The sequence below is a fragment of the Columba livia genome, chromosome 2 (genome assembly GCF_036013475.1).
Source record: "Columba livia isolate bColLiv1 breed racing homer chromosome 2, bColLiv1.pat.W.v2, whole genome shotgun sequence".
Classification (NCBI taxonomy): domain Eukaryota; kingdom Metazoa; phylum Chordata; class Aves; order Columbiformes; family Columbidae; genus Columba; species Columba livia.
The window spans coordinates 100235305-100249492 of record NC_088603.1 but is presented as its reverse complement, the minus strand read 5'-3'; the positions used below and the strand labels follow the sequence as shown (position 1 = coordinate 100249492).

General features: G+C 39.7%; 1 protein-coding gene across 6 annotated transcripts in view; it reads right to left on the bottom strand.

The window, feature by feature from the left end:
* The window catches only part of MBP (myelin basic protein), a 114204-nt gene that overhangs the window by 4414 nt on the left and 95602 nt on the right, over nucleotides 1-14188 (bottom strand). For 5 of the 6 annotated variants that reach the window (XM_065053002.1, XM_065053000.1, XM_065053005.1 and 2 more), the window contains 3 exons: nucleotides 2015-2122; nucleotides 737-772; nucleotides 148-180 (listed from right to left, as the gene is read on the bottom strand). In XM_065053002.1, coding sequence (XP_064909074.1) covers nucleotides 148-180; nucleotides 737-772; nucleotides 2015-2122 — 177 coding nt within the window. The remainder of the gene's footprint in view (nucleotides 1-147; nucleotides 181-736; nucleotides 773-2014; nucleotides 2123-14188) is intronic. The other variant, XM_065053003.1, reaches the window with a different exon arrangement.

Here is a 14188-nt window from a genome sequence, read left to right as displayed (position 1 = left end):
GGAGAAAAGTGCAAGAGGAAAAGCAAAATAGCAAAATTGAGACAAAACAAAATTATCATATTGCTGCAGCAGCTTGAGGCAACGGAGCGAGATATGCTTTGGCCTGGTAAATAAAATGCTGTTACTGAAAGCACATTCATCACCTACCCAGCTAAATCTGGTGAGGGATAATCCTCTTCCCTGGACATGCAAGAGACAGAAACAATGACATGATGATCACTATGGAACGACCGTACACAGAAGATGAAAGTGCAACAGGAATAATGAAATCCTGGCCAGATAATGAGGCAGGAGTTGGAAACAGCAATCTATGTACTGCCATTCCATGGAACAAAAAAGGCAAAATCCTGGGTGAACTGATTTCTCCAGCCACGGTTTTATCGGTATCATGTACTTTAGAAGCCAACGGAGCTTACTAAATCAAAGGCAGTTCCTGATGGGAGAGGCTTGTTTGAAAGCATTACCCATATTAGTGTCTTATATAAAGCAATCACAACATAAATTGAATGTAAAGATCCCTATGGGTGGCTTTAATTTGTTCCATGTCATGCAACAAGTGCATGAGGAAAAGAATCATGGCTTTTCTGTCTTAGTCCCTTTCTTTAAATATTCCCAATGATAAATCCAGATTTTAACTTCATGCCATTAAAGAAAATGGATCAAGCTAGCAATTGAAGAGGTATAAATTAGCCCACAAAACACCTTGGACGTTGTGTGAGCCTCTGAAAGCGCTTACCTTTGCTTGCATTGGGGGAGGTGTACGGGGTGAGACCTAAAAACCAACACAAAAAACTTGTGAAACCAAGGCAAGAGTAATTGTAGGGAATTTCCAAGCTTTTTGCATGTTATGTATGAGTTAGTACACCAAATGCATCAATTATTGTTTCATTTCATCCTTCTCTTTCTTGCTAGGTGAATATTTCAGAATGCCCATTGTTAAAGGATAGTTCAAAAATGAATCATAGTATGGGTAATTTTCTCACCATAAAATCTCATTGTTGATAGATTTCTTTTTTAAACCTATTGTAGGTCTTACGCTTCAGATCCAATGATGGCCATGTTCTGCTCCAAGCAGGTAGCATGTTACTTTCGCTTTCTTGTATATCAACATTGGGAAAATTGATTTGTGAAGGTAGTTATTAAGAAAGACTGTGATACTTCAAATACTTCTGTCCTGGTTAAGGCTCCCCTTATGTTTTGGAGGTTCTTTATTCAGTGTTTAAACATCAAAATACTGAGACTTCGGTTTCAAAAGAACAGCTCTGAAAATAAATTTGGTAGGGAGTACCTGTACAGGTGAAATCAGAAGTATGGCAAATGCAATATGTGGAGTCTTTCTTTCTGGATAGTCACTGTACAGTGTTTTAAATAAAGTATTACATTTAATTATGTATTTACATGCTGCTCAGGATTTTAATATCAGGAAATGGCATCTTTCCTGGATATGTTCTGTGAAAACTCCTTATTGGTATAAAAGCAACCCATTTCAGAGCTTGAACAAAATGGCTTAAATGAAATCATTGGGAAAAAAATGTTGGGTTCTTTTACTTATGGTTTCAAGTGATATCCAAAATTATAAGCTATTTCATATTTGAGAGTAAACTTAGGATATCCTTTAAGTATTATCCAGGTAATTGCACTGAGAAGCTCCTCTGCTGTCTTAGGCTTTGCCTAGAGCACACTAGATTTTTGTCTGTTTTTAAACAGATGTGCCTAAGTACAGCCAGTGCTGGTGACACGAGGACAAAACCTGGAAATGGTGAAGCTGTATAATTGCAATGATTGTTGTTGAAATTTGGCTGTGCTAATGGAGGGCTTCTCCACTTCTTTGTAGCATTTTGATACCGTTTGCGTTTCCAGGTTATTTTTGTATCGAATGGCATGATGAGCCCAAAGGCACAATACAATCGCGAAGCTCCACATCATGGCTAATGACTGGGGAGAATTTGGTTACCGAGGGATCCTAAGGAAAATATTTCATTTGGGTGCGTAACAAGAAGAGAGGAGAACTTACAATGTTCTTGAAGAAGTGGACTACGGGGTTGTCATCCCCAGGCCGGCCGTGCTGAGATCTCTGGGGGATGGACCCTACGTGGTGGCTGGCCCTGGCTGCATGGATATCCTGAAAGGCACAACAGGGATATGGCCACGTCAGCTGGGAAGGAAAGAGAACCAGCAACCCTCTGAAGGGAAGAAGCATTTGCACCAGGAATGAAGAGGAGAAAGAGGAAGAGGAGAGAAAAATGCTTCCGAAGTCTGCAGAGATGGCAATCTAAAGCTGTCACTGCTGTGAAGGAAAATTTTTTTGATATAATGGCATACACGGTATGTACATTGGCGTATGTCATGCATATATATATATATACATATGGATGTACAAATTTTTAACATTACAGCCCCGTGTGGAATTATAGCTGTTATTGGAAAGTTCTGGTAACAGAAACCTTGTAATTGTTCTTCTTTCGTAAGCAGGTTCATCAAATGTAATTTTAGAAGCAAAGCCTGAAACGGAGAAGAACTTATAATTATGTTGGGTCATTCTCCATGTGAGAGCAGGAATGGATTGTGTGTATTCTCAGTTGTCAAAACCCCGTAACAGTGATGAACTGCAAGAGCAACTTTTTCTTTAGAATGGAGAAATCAAATGAGACTGACGATACTTTCTATTTTCAGTGCTGTTTCCTGAGCAATACAGAAAGCAGTCCGGCAAACAAAGGTAAAATGAATAACAAAAGTTAACATGTGAAGAGTGAATAGCTTGACTGGTGCTTAGAGCATGATGCATCTGTTGCAGTGAAAATACTATAAAGAATTTGGTGTAGTTACTGCTACCTGGATGCAGTATGACAGAGTTTAATAAAGGACTGACCCAAATTACAGACATGTGCCCATCATTGCACGTGGAGAGGCACAAGGCTTCCCGTTCAATGCAGCAGAGCTGAATTATGTTCAGTGGGGAACAGAGAGGGTGGGAGTGAATGAAAATAACAGCAGTGCCACAATGCTTCTCTTAGTGTAATGGATTCCCTGAAAGTACAATGATCTTACAAACATCATGTGGATCCTATGAAATTTCATTGGCTTCTGAGGATGAAATAGAGATCCATAGTGAGACAGTAGCTCACATAAGCACTTCCCTAGGCGTACAAACTGAATGAACATTTAACTGTAGAACAGTATGAATAGTTCTTTGAAATATACTTTACTTTCATCACATACAGAAAAACACGATCAACGTGCCAGGGAAAATGCTTTCTCTCATTGTTGGACTGGGACTCCTGATGGGTTTGCTGATTTTTGACAAATACATTAATATCTATAGCACAGGCTTTCAAAAGTTTGAAGAATCTTTTTGCTCTTCAAGTGAAATCTCGTGACATCAGTAACTTTCAGAATGACCCTGACTGCCTCAAGCTGTTACTGCTGAAAATGGCTGCGTGGAGATTTACATGTTCTAAGACCCTTGAATAAGAGGTCCCATGAAACCATCTGGTGTTACTGCTCAAAGCTGCTACACAGAAGTTTCAGTTTTAAGTGAGTGGAGTCAGATCTTGTGATCTCTTACATGGATTAAATGGGTTTATATTGCGTTGGAACATCTGAAATGAGAGTCAGAAGGATCCATCTTCATGAGTGGTCTTTTAAGTTATGTAATTCTGAGGAGAAATGAAATTCAGATATATTGTTTAAAGATTAGTTTCCCTAGGAAAAAATGAGCCAACGCAGAGAAGTTCAGCTGTTATTTATCAGCATTGGTGTTGGGTTTTTTTTTTCATGCTGATATGTAGAGGTTTTCTGTTTAAATAACAGGAATTTCTGAATTTTATTGGCTCTGTGAAATTTCCATAGTGTCAGGCAGTCAGCCCTGCTTATACCTCTGGAGCAGGTCCTGCTTTGTCCCTAGTTCCAGTGTTGTCAAAATATCCTCTGCTGTCATGGTTGGGATGTGGGAGCCAGTAAGGCCTCGACACGTGTAGAACAAGTTACTTCAGCCACGCGTTTGTCTTTTTAATCTATGTCCAAATGATGGGTTGCTTTGCCTCTGCAACCAGCTGACTGCTTTGCCTTTAGGACAGATACTGGGCTGTTGCGGTTCGAATGGCCATCTGTAGCACTAGGAACTAGTTGCCATCCAACTGCAAAACTATTGCGGCACGTGAAGCAGAAAACTTCAAAATTGGATCTGATAGTGCGGAGCCTGCAGCTCCACAGTGGTGGGCTCTGGATGGCCACCAGGCACAGAGAAAAGCTGGGAAAACAGGGCTTTTTAAATCTAGATGAGGTTGGGTTTCCTGAATTTAGTGTTCTGATCAGCGATTAGGTGTTAAATTTTGCTGATTGAAAAGGTTATTGTGTAGTACATACAAACTTTCTGTCTGTCTGCCATGCCAAAACGCTTTGACTGGGTCCCCTTTTAAAGCTTATCAGGTGTTAGTAAATCTGAACTCATTTTTAATGATAGCTCTGTGCGAGTTTTATACAGTGGTTTTCCCAGTGTTACGAATAAAGCACTTTCTTTTCATATTATCATCAGCAAACTTCACCTGCACTCAGAATCTTCCATATTATTCTAAATCTGTGCCAGGTAAATACACATTTCCCTTTAATATATAGGCTGTTGGAATTGTTCTTCCACCTGCATTCAGTTTTTGGAATCCTAAGGGGGAGATGGTGAGGGGCAGGAATCAAGTGGCTTTGTTCTGAGATTGTTCACATACGTGATTTAGGGAAATAATTTCCCTCAGAAGAGTATCAACTGGTCTCTATGAGTGTTAAAAGTTAAATGTGAGTGGGTTCAGGCAATGCTTTGCTGAATGAAAGAGAAAACTGCTTTATCCTGCTACAATTGGCTACTGAGGTGTGGTGCTTTATTATATAATTGGGCTTTTTTGAATGAGCTCATCTAGAGCACATTTCACTAAGACATTTGGAAGGCCACCATTTATCTTTAAATATGCTTTGAGCGCTTGGCCTTAAATAATATTCCTATTTAAAAGCTATTAGGAATACAGCAGAGCAACCAATGCTTTAGGAAGGGGAGACATGTACTTGTTTCTCTGCGTTATGGGTCTCTCCTCACACCTCTTGTGACATTGTCATGAGTTTCAGTCTTGGGAGTGCTGCCCATACAATTGAGCTTGGCTTCCACATCTCTATATTATGAAATGTACTCACAAAGTACAATCTTGCATTCAGAGCCCTTGGGTACTGTTTGTGGATTTGAGAACAGAGGCGCCTCTGTTTATGCCCTTAAAAATAATTACTTTTAGAGGAACTGCATAGTTTGTAATCATGAGCAGGCTTTCAAAAAAAACAGGACAGAGAACACTCCGTTTTTTACTGTTCTCAGTTAACTTTTTGTTTAATAAATGTTCCCTACTAAGTCAGCTTTGGTGTACATTCAGAAAAGCCAAAAAGGAAACATCCCTCAATCTGAATGATCTTAATTATTAGAAAAATGTTTGCCATTGCCAGACATTTAAGCAGAATCTGGGAGATCTAATGACACAGACACTGTGCAATTAGTAGTTTGAAGGATTAATAATGCAAATAAGAACACTCTAAAATGTATGTAAAATACCCACAGTTATTCTGTAACAGGGAGGGATTTGATATTGGAATCCTTTGCAGCTCTTTCTGGTGATGCACAGGAAAGTTGCGCTATTTCACTGTGCCACCTACTTTATGTATTTTGGCCACTAAAACAAAAGAAAAAAGAGAGTAAGTTTCAACGTAGTGCAAAGAAAACATACAGGTGTTTTATGTCTTAATATTAGCTATACGTTGCCATTACATTCTCTGTGTTACCCGTGTACTTTCACATCAAAGTAGTTAAATTTACTGGCACAACCTGTATTAATATTTTGAAAGAGCTGTCGGGGAAAAAAAAAAATGCCATTTCTCTGATGCAGTAGCAAGAATCCATAAGTAATTCAGTGTGTGTTTTGTGCCAGATGACATTGTGCAAGGTGATTGCATTTCCAGCTGAGGTGAAGATCCCCGGGTATCTGCTCCCCGGTCTCGCGTCACCAAGTCTCCTGGTCTTTTCTGTGGCACTTTGGGAGGGTTAAGGGGTGTTACTGTCTGTATGGTGACTCCACAGGAGCCCGGAGAAGAGGGATCTTGAGGTTTGTGATCAATGGAGCGAGCCCTTCTGGTTTGTACATGTGGATCCTGGCTTTGATAATCCAGGTTTGTGACCATACATGCATCTGACTTTTGAGACATAGCAGGATTTGGGGGGATTAATTTCATTTGCAGTTATGTGTTCTACATGGCCTGCTTGATTTTGTTTTCAGATTTGATGCAGAAGTGCAGGAAACACGGTTAAGCAGTAGGAGATATTTTAAAGTGATATTATAAGATCCCATGAAATCCATGAAAACTTTCCTAGCTATAAACATGATGTGTTAGATCTTGCAACTCATGGTCATTAAGAGGGTCTTTTAAATGCATATAGTAAGATCTCACTGAGAGTTTGCATTTTGCACAAGAGGATTGCTTATAACTAAAGGTTTCATATACAAATAAATATAAATTTAAAGCTCTAATTCCCACGCAGTAGATGATATGCATTAGTGACTATAATGCTATTGATATTTTTGGTTTGGAATATTGAACTTACAGTTTTTCCAAATTATTTCAGTATCATTTAGGTTTGTTGCTTGCTTTAGGATGTGAAACGAAGATCTAAAGAACACCACGTCATTTCTGTAATGGCAAACTCCAAATACATATGAAATCTGGAAACAGGTGATTTAAAATGTAATCAAACCACGTAAGCATTTTTGATGTAAGAATGCAAAATGATGGACATTTTCATGGATTCAATGGATTTCATGGTTTTCAATGGGTTGTCTTCAGAAAAGGTTCCTACTGAATGGAGGCGTTCAAGACCTGCCTGGACGCCTTCCTGTGTAACCTCATCTAGGTGTTCCTGCTCCGGCAGGGGGATTGGACTAGGTGAGCTTTCGAGGTCCCTTCCAATCCCTAACATTCTGTCATTCTGTGAATTTAAAAGAAATAATTAAAAAAATCTACAAATTTCAAATTCCTCTAGATATGACAAGTACTTCAGGTTGCCTTAGAAAACCAAAGTGTTCCACAACCTACAGGATGTAATGCTTAAACCCCAAAGAAATTTGCAGCCATGCTGGTAGATTAAAATTAGCCTTTAAGCCCTGAGTGATGAATCCTGATCTTGCTGGTTTGTGGGAAGAGCGGGTAAAAGACCCGCAAGGAATCTGTAACCTACTCAGCTGATTTTGTGTAGGCTTTGCAATGGAGGCTGAACCCAAAGTCTCTCTACGCATAAGGATATTCTTACCCAGGTCTGAATTTATCTAGTTAGTACCATTTCAAACCAGTATTCCAAACAGGAGTTGAGACGCATCCTTTCAGTGAATAGATACACTACATTTTTTTAAAAAAGAGGAAATTTATTGGATGCAATTGGGAAACGCGACAGGTTCTTGTATAGAGAAATTGCGTCATTTTGAGATTTGGAGGTGCTTTGTACATGGGGTTTATGTTCCTTGGCGTAGCCAACGCTGCATCAGAGCCTTCCTGTGCTGCTACCAAGCATCTCATCAGGTGGTGATGATATATAGCATGTGTAATGCGAGGATCTAGAGTAAGTATAGTAAGATACCTACTGCAAACATGCACTGTGGAACCAGAGCTGTGTTATACAGGTGTCGTTCCTTCCCACTTCATTCACATACAACCCGGGTACCAATTTGCAATTTGTGGTGGGTGTTTTGTTCCAAGCTGTTCAAAACTTCCTGAATCTGTTACAAAAAGCAATGGGAATGCTGACGTTTTCCCCATGTGCTGGTCTGATGGTGACATAATTAATTAGCTAATTCAGCAGGCTTTTTCTCATCACCTTAGAAAGGATGAACCACACATCCTTGTAATGGTACTGTTCATTTTTACTATTGTGGAAATAAAGACAGAAATGAAATGATTTGCCTAAAGTTAGAGCAAAATTGGTGAGAAGAGAGATGTGGAGTCCAGGAGATTCTGCTTTTCCAGTGTTGTGCTGAGATCATTAATATAATATTTGTCTAGAAACAGGTGACGAACAGAAAGAGGAAGAATTCTTAGCAGAAAGCTGAGGGTGAAAAACACGGGAAGAAAGAATTGGAATGACTGAAAAGTGAGAAACCCAAGGAAGATGAGAAGATGGTATGAAGGAGACAGTGGAGAACACTGACCACCAAGAGAGGTAAGTGATCATCGTTAATCCAGAACAACATTTCTCCACGATCCTCTTACTCCTTAGTGCCTTGATGATTAGGGTTTGCAAATTAGAAGGTGGGAGCAAAGAATTACTGGGGTCAAAAGAAGAATCAGGACAGTTGTTCAGGAGAGTAGTTCTGTCGTATGGTGGGTCCTGAGTGAGAAACTGGTCCTATCATACCTTTGGGGTTTTTCCCATGTCCAGTTTTTTCCATTGTTGTGATACTTGATAGATGATTGCAGGTCCAAAACCCAATGCTTTTATTTACCTTTGCTTTTCTGGAGCATTCTTCCACCTAGCATTAATCATTTTATGCAAATATTCTTCTTGATAGAAGTTCTTCATCTGCTTGGACGTAGACTCTGGTGCATATTCAGTATTGTCCTTTGTGCTGTTTTATCAAGTTGGCATCAGTCAGATGATGTAGGTTAAGTCTTGTTGAAATTACCCACCACAGAAACCCAGTGCCAGGCTTTGGGTTTGGGCTTTTCTGAGAAGATCACTCCAGCAGAAAAGCGATATTGCTTAGTAGGTATTCTCAGGGTAGTTTCCAAGGTAACTTCTGCAACCAACAAACTTCACAGCCTTACAGACTAAATTACATGGCCAAGATAAGGAATGTGTCCTAGATTAGTATTCACAATGATCAATGCCTGTTGATCAATGATCAATGAGGTGGTGCAGGTGCATCTGTTGGTGCCGCTATGACAAAATAATGTAACGTTGTTGTTACAGCCATCAGTAAGAAAGCAGAAACTTGTAAAATTTTAATGCAGCCCGTTGTCTAGTATTTTCATGTAGGTAAGAAGCTCATACAGTAAACAAGATGACAGTAACTTGGAAAACAAAACCATAAATACCAGGTGGACACTATGGCCTTACAGCTGCTGACCAGAAATAAACGAGAGAAAAACATTACTACAACCTTGATTTCTTGAAATTGGCGTTTAAGCTCGCAGGTTGCACACACCCACTCACCCACAATCTGTTTTATCAGTTCTCATCTTGGGACTGGCCCAATTTTTATTTCTTTGCTGCTTTTAATAGGTAAGAAAATGAGCTAAACTCTTGGTTATTAAAAGTATTATTGCCTACGTTAGCATAATTTATGGAGAGAGTATAATAGCAAGGGGAGTTTAGTATTAGGAAGTGATTAGACATGGCATGGTTAATAGCGTAATTTATTGAAACAAACACTGTCATTCTGAGGAACAATTATCAATCATGTAGTCAGTATAGACTGGGGGGGAGAATGACCCACCCTAATCCGGGGGCTTGTACACGTTCCAAGGCACGTTAACTGTATCATATGCCAGAACTGAAAGAGTAAACGCATCACGAACGAAAGGCAGAACAGAACCAAGGACCATCTGGGGTCTGCAGCCGTAATTCAATATGTTTCATGGCCACTTTTTAAATTGCTTTGTAAAAAATTCAGTAGAAGTACCCAAAAATGGCAGCGGAGGTTTTTGTGTAGCTCAGAAATGAAATCTCGTACCTTCAGAGTAAAATGAGTAACCGAGCATTTCTGACCAACTGGAGACCATTTCAGGAACAAGGCGAGATATTCTGCGTCAGTACATAAAATGAAAGCCAGCACTTGTGTGGTGATGAAGGTACAAAACAAGTTCATGAATAAAACCCTTAACTTGTGCCTCAGTTTTCAATTGGGCAGTGTTTACCATTCTGCAATCTCAAAAGAGCTGAAGAACAAAGTCATTAATTTTGGCATTCTATGATGGAAAGTACTAATGATAATGCAGCTCCTCATTTGCAAGTAATTAATATATGTGATAAAAAAACCCCAATATAACAGATTTTAATGAAGTGATTTCTTACTTGTAAATTTGGTTTATCTGATGTACACAATGAGGAAAAAAAACTGTTAGGTAGAGAAAAGCCTTATGCTAAATTTTGAATACATCCATTTGATCTCATGTATGTTACTTTCGGGGTTCCCACCTGCCCCTCCCAGTTGTTTAAACAAACACCGCCTGGGTAGATCATAGAACCCCAATCCAGACCTTCTGCTCAGCTGGGCTGTGGTACCGTGTGGTTGAAAACCAGGTGAATTGCTGCAGAGCAGCCCAGGCTGGTTCCCACCAAAGGAGCCCAAAGTTATTCTGGCTGCTTCTCCAGTGGCCACAGCTCTGCACTGAGGTCCAGGAACTTCACCAAGCACGAGAGGGGGTTCTTGCCACTCCTATTCAGATCACCCTATTAGCTCCCTCTTAAACAGATTATTATATTGTACTGGTGGACAGAAGAATCTAGAACTAGCCTAACCAAGACTGAACTGGAAGATACTGATAGAAGTTTAATGAATAGTAGAAACATAACTAAAGGAGGAGAGATTCAGGCTTAGACATGAGGAAGAAATTTATTACAATGAGAGTGGAGAAACACTGACCCAGGTTGCCCAGAGAGGTGGTAGATGCCCCATCCCTGGAGACATTCCAGGCCAGGCTGGACGGGGCTCTGAGCAACCTGATCTAGTTGAAGATGTCCCTGCTCATTGCAGGGGGTTGGACTAGATGACCTTTGGAGGTCCCTTCCAACCCAAACTATTCTATGATTCTTATCTCTTGCTGTGGACTGATTAGAAACAGTGCTCTTTAAAATGCTCCAGTTGATTCATTAGTATTTCAGCCAGATCACATTACTAAATACATTTCTGAATTTAAGAGGCCCAAAAAAATCCCATTTAAATGACAGTAAAAGCAGTGAAGCGCATGGGCTTTTCCTGTCCACCCAATCATCATTTTCTTTTCAACTTCTAATACAAATTGTGGAGCCCCAACTACTTTGTCCCGTTTCTGAAGCAGCGTTGCCGGCCGTCTGCTGTTAGTCTGGGCACAAAGCATCACCAGTGCATCACCTAAAGTTAGTGTTTGCTCATCACCTGCAGAGCATTTAACCTTGTCTGACTTCAGGATTCCTCTTAGGGTTTGTAATTGCTTCAAGCAGTAATTTCCGTCAAAATGCAAGAGATAATTAGTTGCAGTGCATTAAGTAATGCAGTAATTATTAAGCATGTATAACATGTGCATGGTTATACATATCTTAAATGAACATGTGAAAAAATCAGTCCTATGTAACATCAGCTCCTAAGCCTTTCACTTACCATGGGCTGTGCAGTACTCACCTGCTGTTACTTGTGTGTTTTGTACAAATGACTGTATTTAAAATAGACAAATCTAAAGTGCTCTGAGGCCTAACATACAACTAAATGAGCTTTAATCAAACTGGCAGTTCTCATACACAAATTCGTTTTTAGGGCTTCCATCATTCATTACTACCTGCTATGAAAAAGAGAGGCCAGATTCTATTTCGATTGTCATAAATCCAGAACAGCAGATTCAGCAGCTTCAGCTATTTAAAACCCAGTCATTTCCTTACAGAAGGCAAGTTTTACTCATTTCTGTCCAATACGCTGCTTTAACTGAATTTTCTAGAAGGATATACAGCCTCAGTTAATGATCTGAAACCCCATCATGTACTATGAAGTAGTTTGTTGCAACTTCTGTTAATGGATTAAAGTATTTAAAACAAATTAAATCATTAGTACACCAGTTTCGTGATGTAAACAGTTTAATGGATACATAAAGCACATATAAAGCGAAAGATTAAAACCAAATTGTTACAACCACCATAAACTCTATAATTATTGTTTTTTACAAGCGTATTGCTTGCACGCCAGGTTTTACAAAACAGTAGATCATGAGCAATACCACTCCCTGAAAACTAAGAGTTGGAAACGAAAATCACAGTAAGTATTAACTTAAATCACGTCATACTAGCGTTGATTTAGCTACTTCCAACATCTTTGCGGTGCTGTAGCGTACATTAAAGCTCGCGCAAGAAATGTGAACAGAGTACAAGTGCAAAAAGAAAGACGCCTTGATATCCTGACGAACGTGTCATTATTTAAAACCGTGGTTCTGAACTTGTTGCCTGTGCCTGTTTGTGGATCCCATTCACAGCAGCTGCTTGACTTTGGGGTGCGTTTGGAGCTGCTGTTTCAGAACCGCTGATGCTAAACCCCGGTTCTGCTCAACCTCAGCCCGGTGCTCCTCACACCTCGTGTGTGGCTTTAGGAAGGGAAAGCCCCGTGCCCGCCTTCCTCACACCCACACACACGTATATTAGGACAGAAATACAGGAGCAAGGCTTTGTACAGGCAACAGGAGAGCGTGACAAGATTGTGTACAAAACTGAAGCAAAATGTAAAAGAAACACCGATTTAATCTTCCGCTAAGTCTGGCCTCAGCCTATTCTTTACTGTCACTCACAATATTTTGCGTTGTTGCATGTGTGTCACAAACGTAGTTTAAAGTTTAGTAAGTTAATGCGTGATGTTAGACCAGGACAGAAACGTTCTCGTTTCACAATAACTTTCGTATAATAGGAAAAAATAATCATAAACAAAAAAATGACAAAAGCATTAACGACTGCATAAAAGAAACAAAACAGCACTCGGTACATACTGAGGTTGAATACAGGCTGGTATCTCAGAGGCACAAGAAAGATTTCATCATTTTAACAAACTTGCTTATACGCTTTACAAGTGTTTGGATAAATATTCTATAAAGATTAGAAAGGAAATAATTTATAGTGACACTACTGTCTTGCATGCTTTTCAAAACGTCTGCACCGCAGTTTCTTTCTGTCACTCTTTTAAAATCTTCTGTAATACAATTAGATTTAGCCTGTGCACAACAATAGTTTTGTTTGGAATATTCTACCTTTTAAAAGAAAAAAAGTCTTTAAAGTACAAAATTTAAGCTGTTTTTGATTTGGTTTCAGTTATCTAAAACATTGATGGGGTAGGGGGTGGGGGAAACAATGGGAAATGCTGCCCCTTAAAAGAGAAAGAGTATTTCTGTACATTCCAGTATTTCTATTTTTATTCCCTCCCATAGGATTCCCCCGCACTCTTATTTTCACTTCAGAATTCCAGGGTATGGGAGAACCTGCTCCACAGGAGAGGAGGAGGCCATACAACAGTCCCTGCTTTGTTCCTACCCCACCTTTCCATACACAATAGTGAATATGATTCATTAATGTACTTTTCAGCAATGGCTGTAAGATGAAAATGCCTCCACAAAGAATTTCTAATGTGTTTTCCTTGAATGTCAGCCCTAAATCTGTACAAAGAGCAAGTGTTGTCTTTGCATTCCATTGCTTGCTGGCGTGGGTGGGCGAGATACGCGCTCCCACCGGGGCACAGGCTGGCTAAAAAAGGAAGATTGCAAGAAAGGCAGCTGCAAAATTGCTTTGAAGTGCTCCAAAAATTAATCAGAAGCAAGAGCAAGCAAATAAATGGTGCAGCTCTAGGGACTTTTCAATTTCAAGCCTTTAAAATTCATCCTTTTAGGTGCTTTTCCTGGTGTCTTATTTACCAAAAAGTCCCGTTTACTTAGTGGAATCTGGAAAACTGCCCAGGACTTTATTCTGCTTCAACTCATCCATGAGGACCTTCGTCATCTATCAGTACCCTGACACTCTATAAAATTCAGCAAGTGACAACTATTTAGGTTTTAAGCACAAATAAGACTATTATCCACCCCGATTTCTTCTGTATACACAGGTATAAATACATGACACCACAAGCCTTCCTTGATACAAGAAACGAAAAGGGGTTGATTCAAAGTCTAAATAAATAATAGTTGAAACAACTGTCTGTGCCCCTTGCTCAGTATTTTCTACACTCCTTATGATAGAGGGGACACGTCCCAGGGCAGGTTTTTATGCCTCAATATTATTATTGTGTGAAACAGGGCTCGAGATGCTTCGGCACTGGCAGTTATGATGCACCTGACTTTTGCCAAGATAATAAAACTTCCCTGTGCTGCCAGCTGAGATCTGCAAGTCAGGATTCTGCAACGTTATATGTAGTTCTTCTTAAAAAAACCCCAACTTCTGCCACGTAAAAAAATGTTA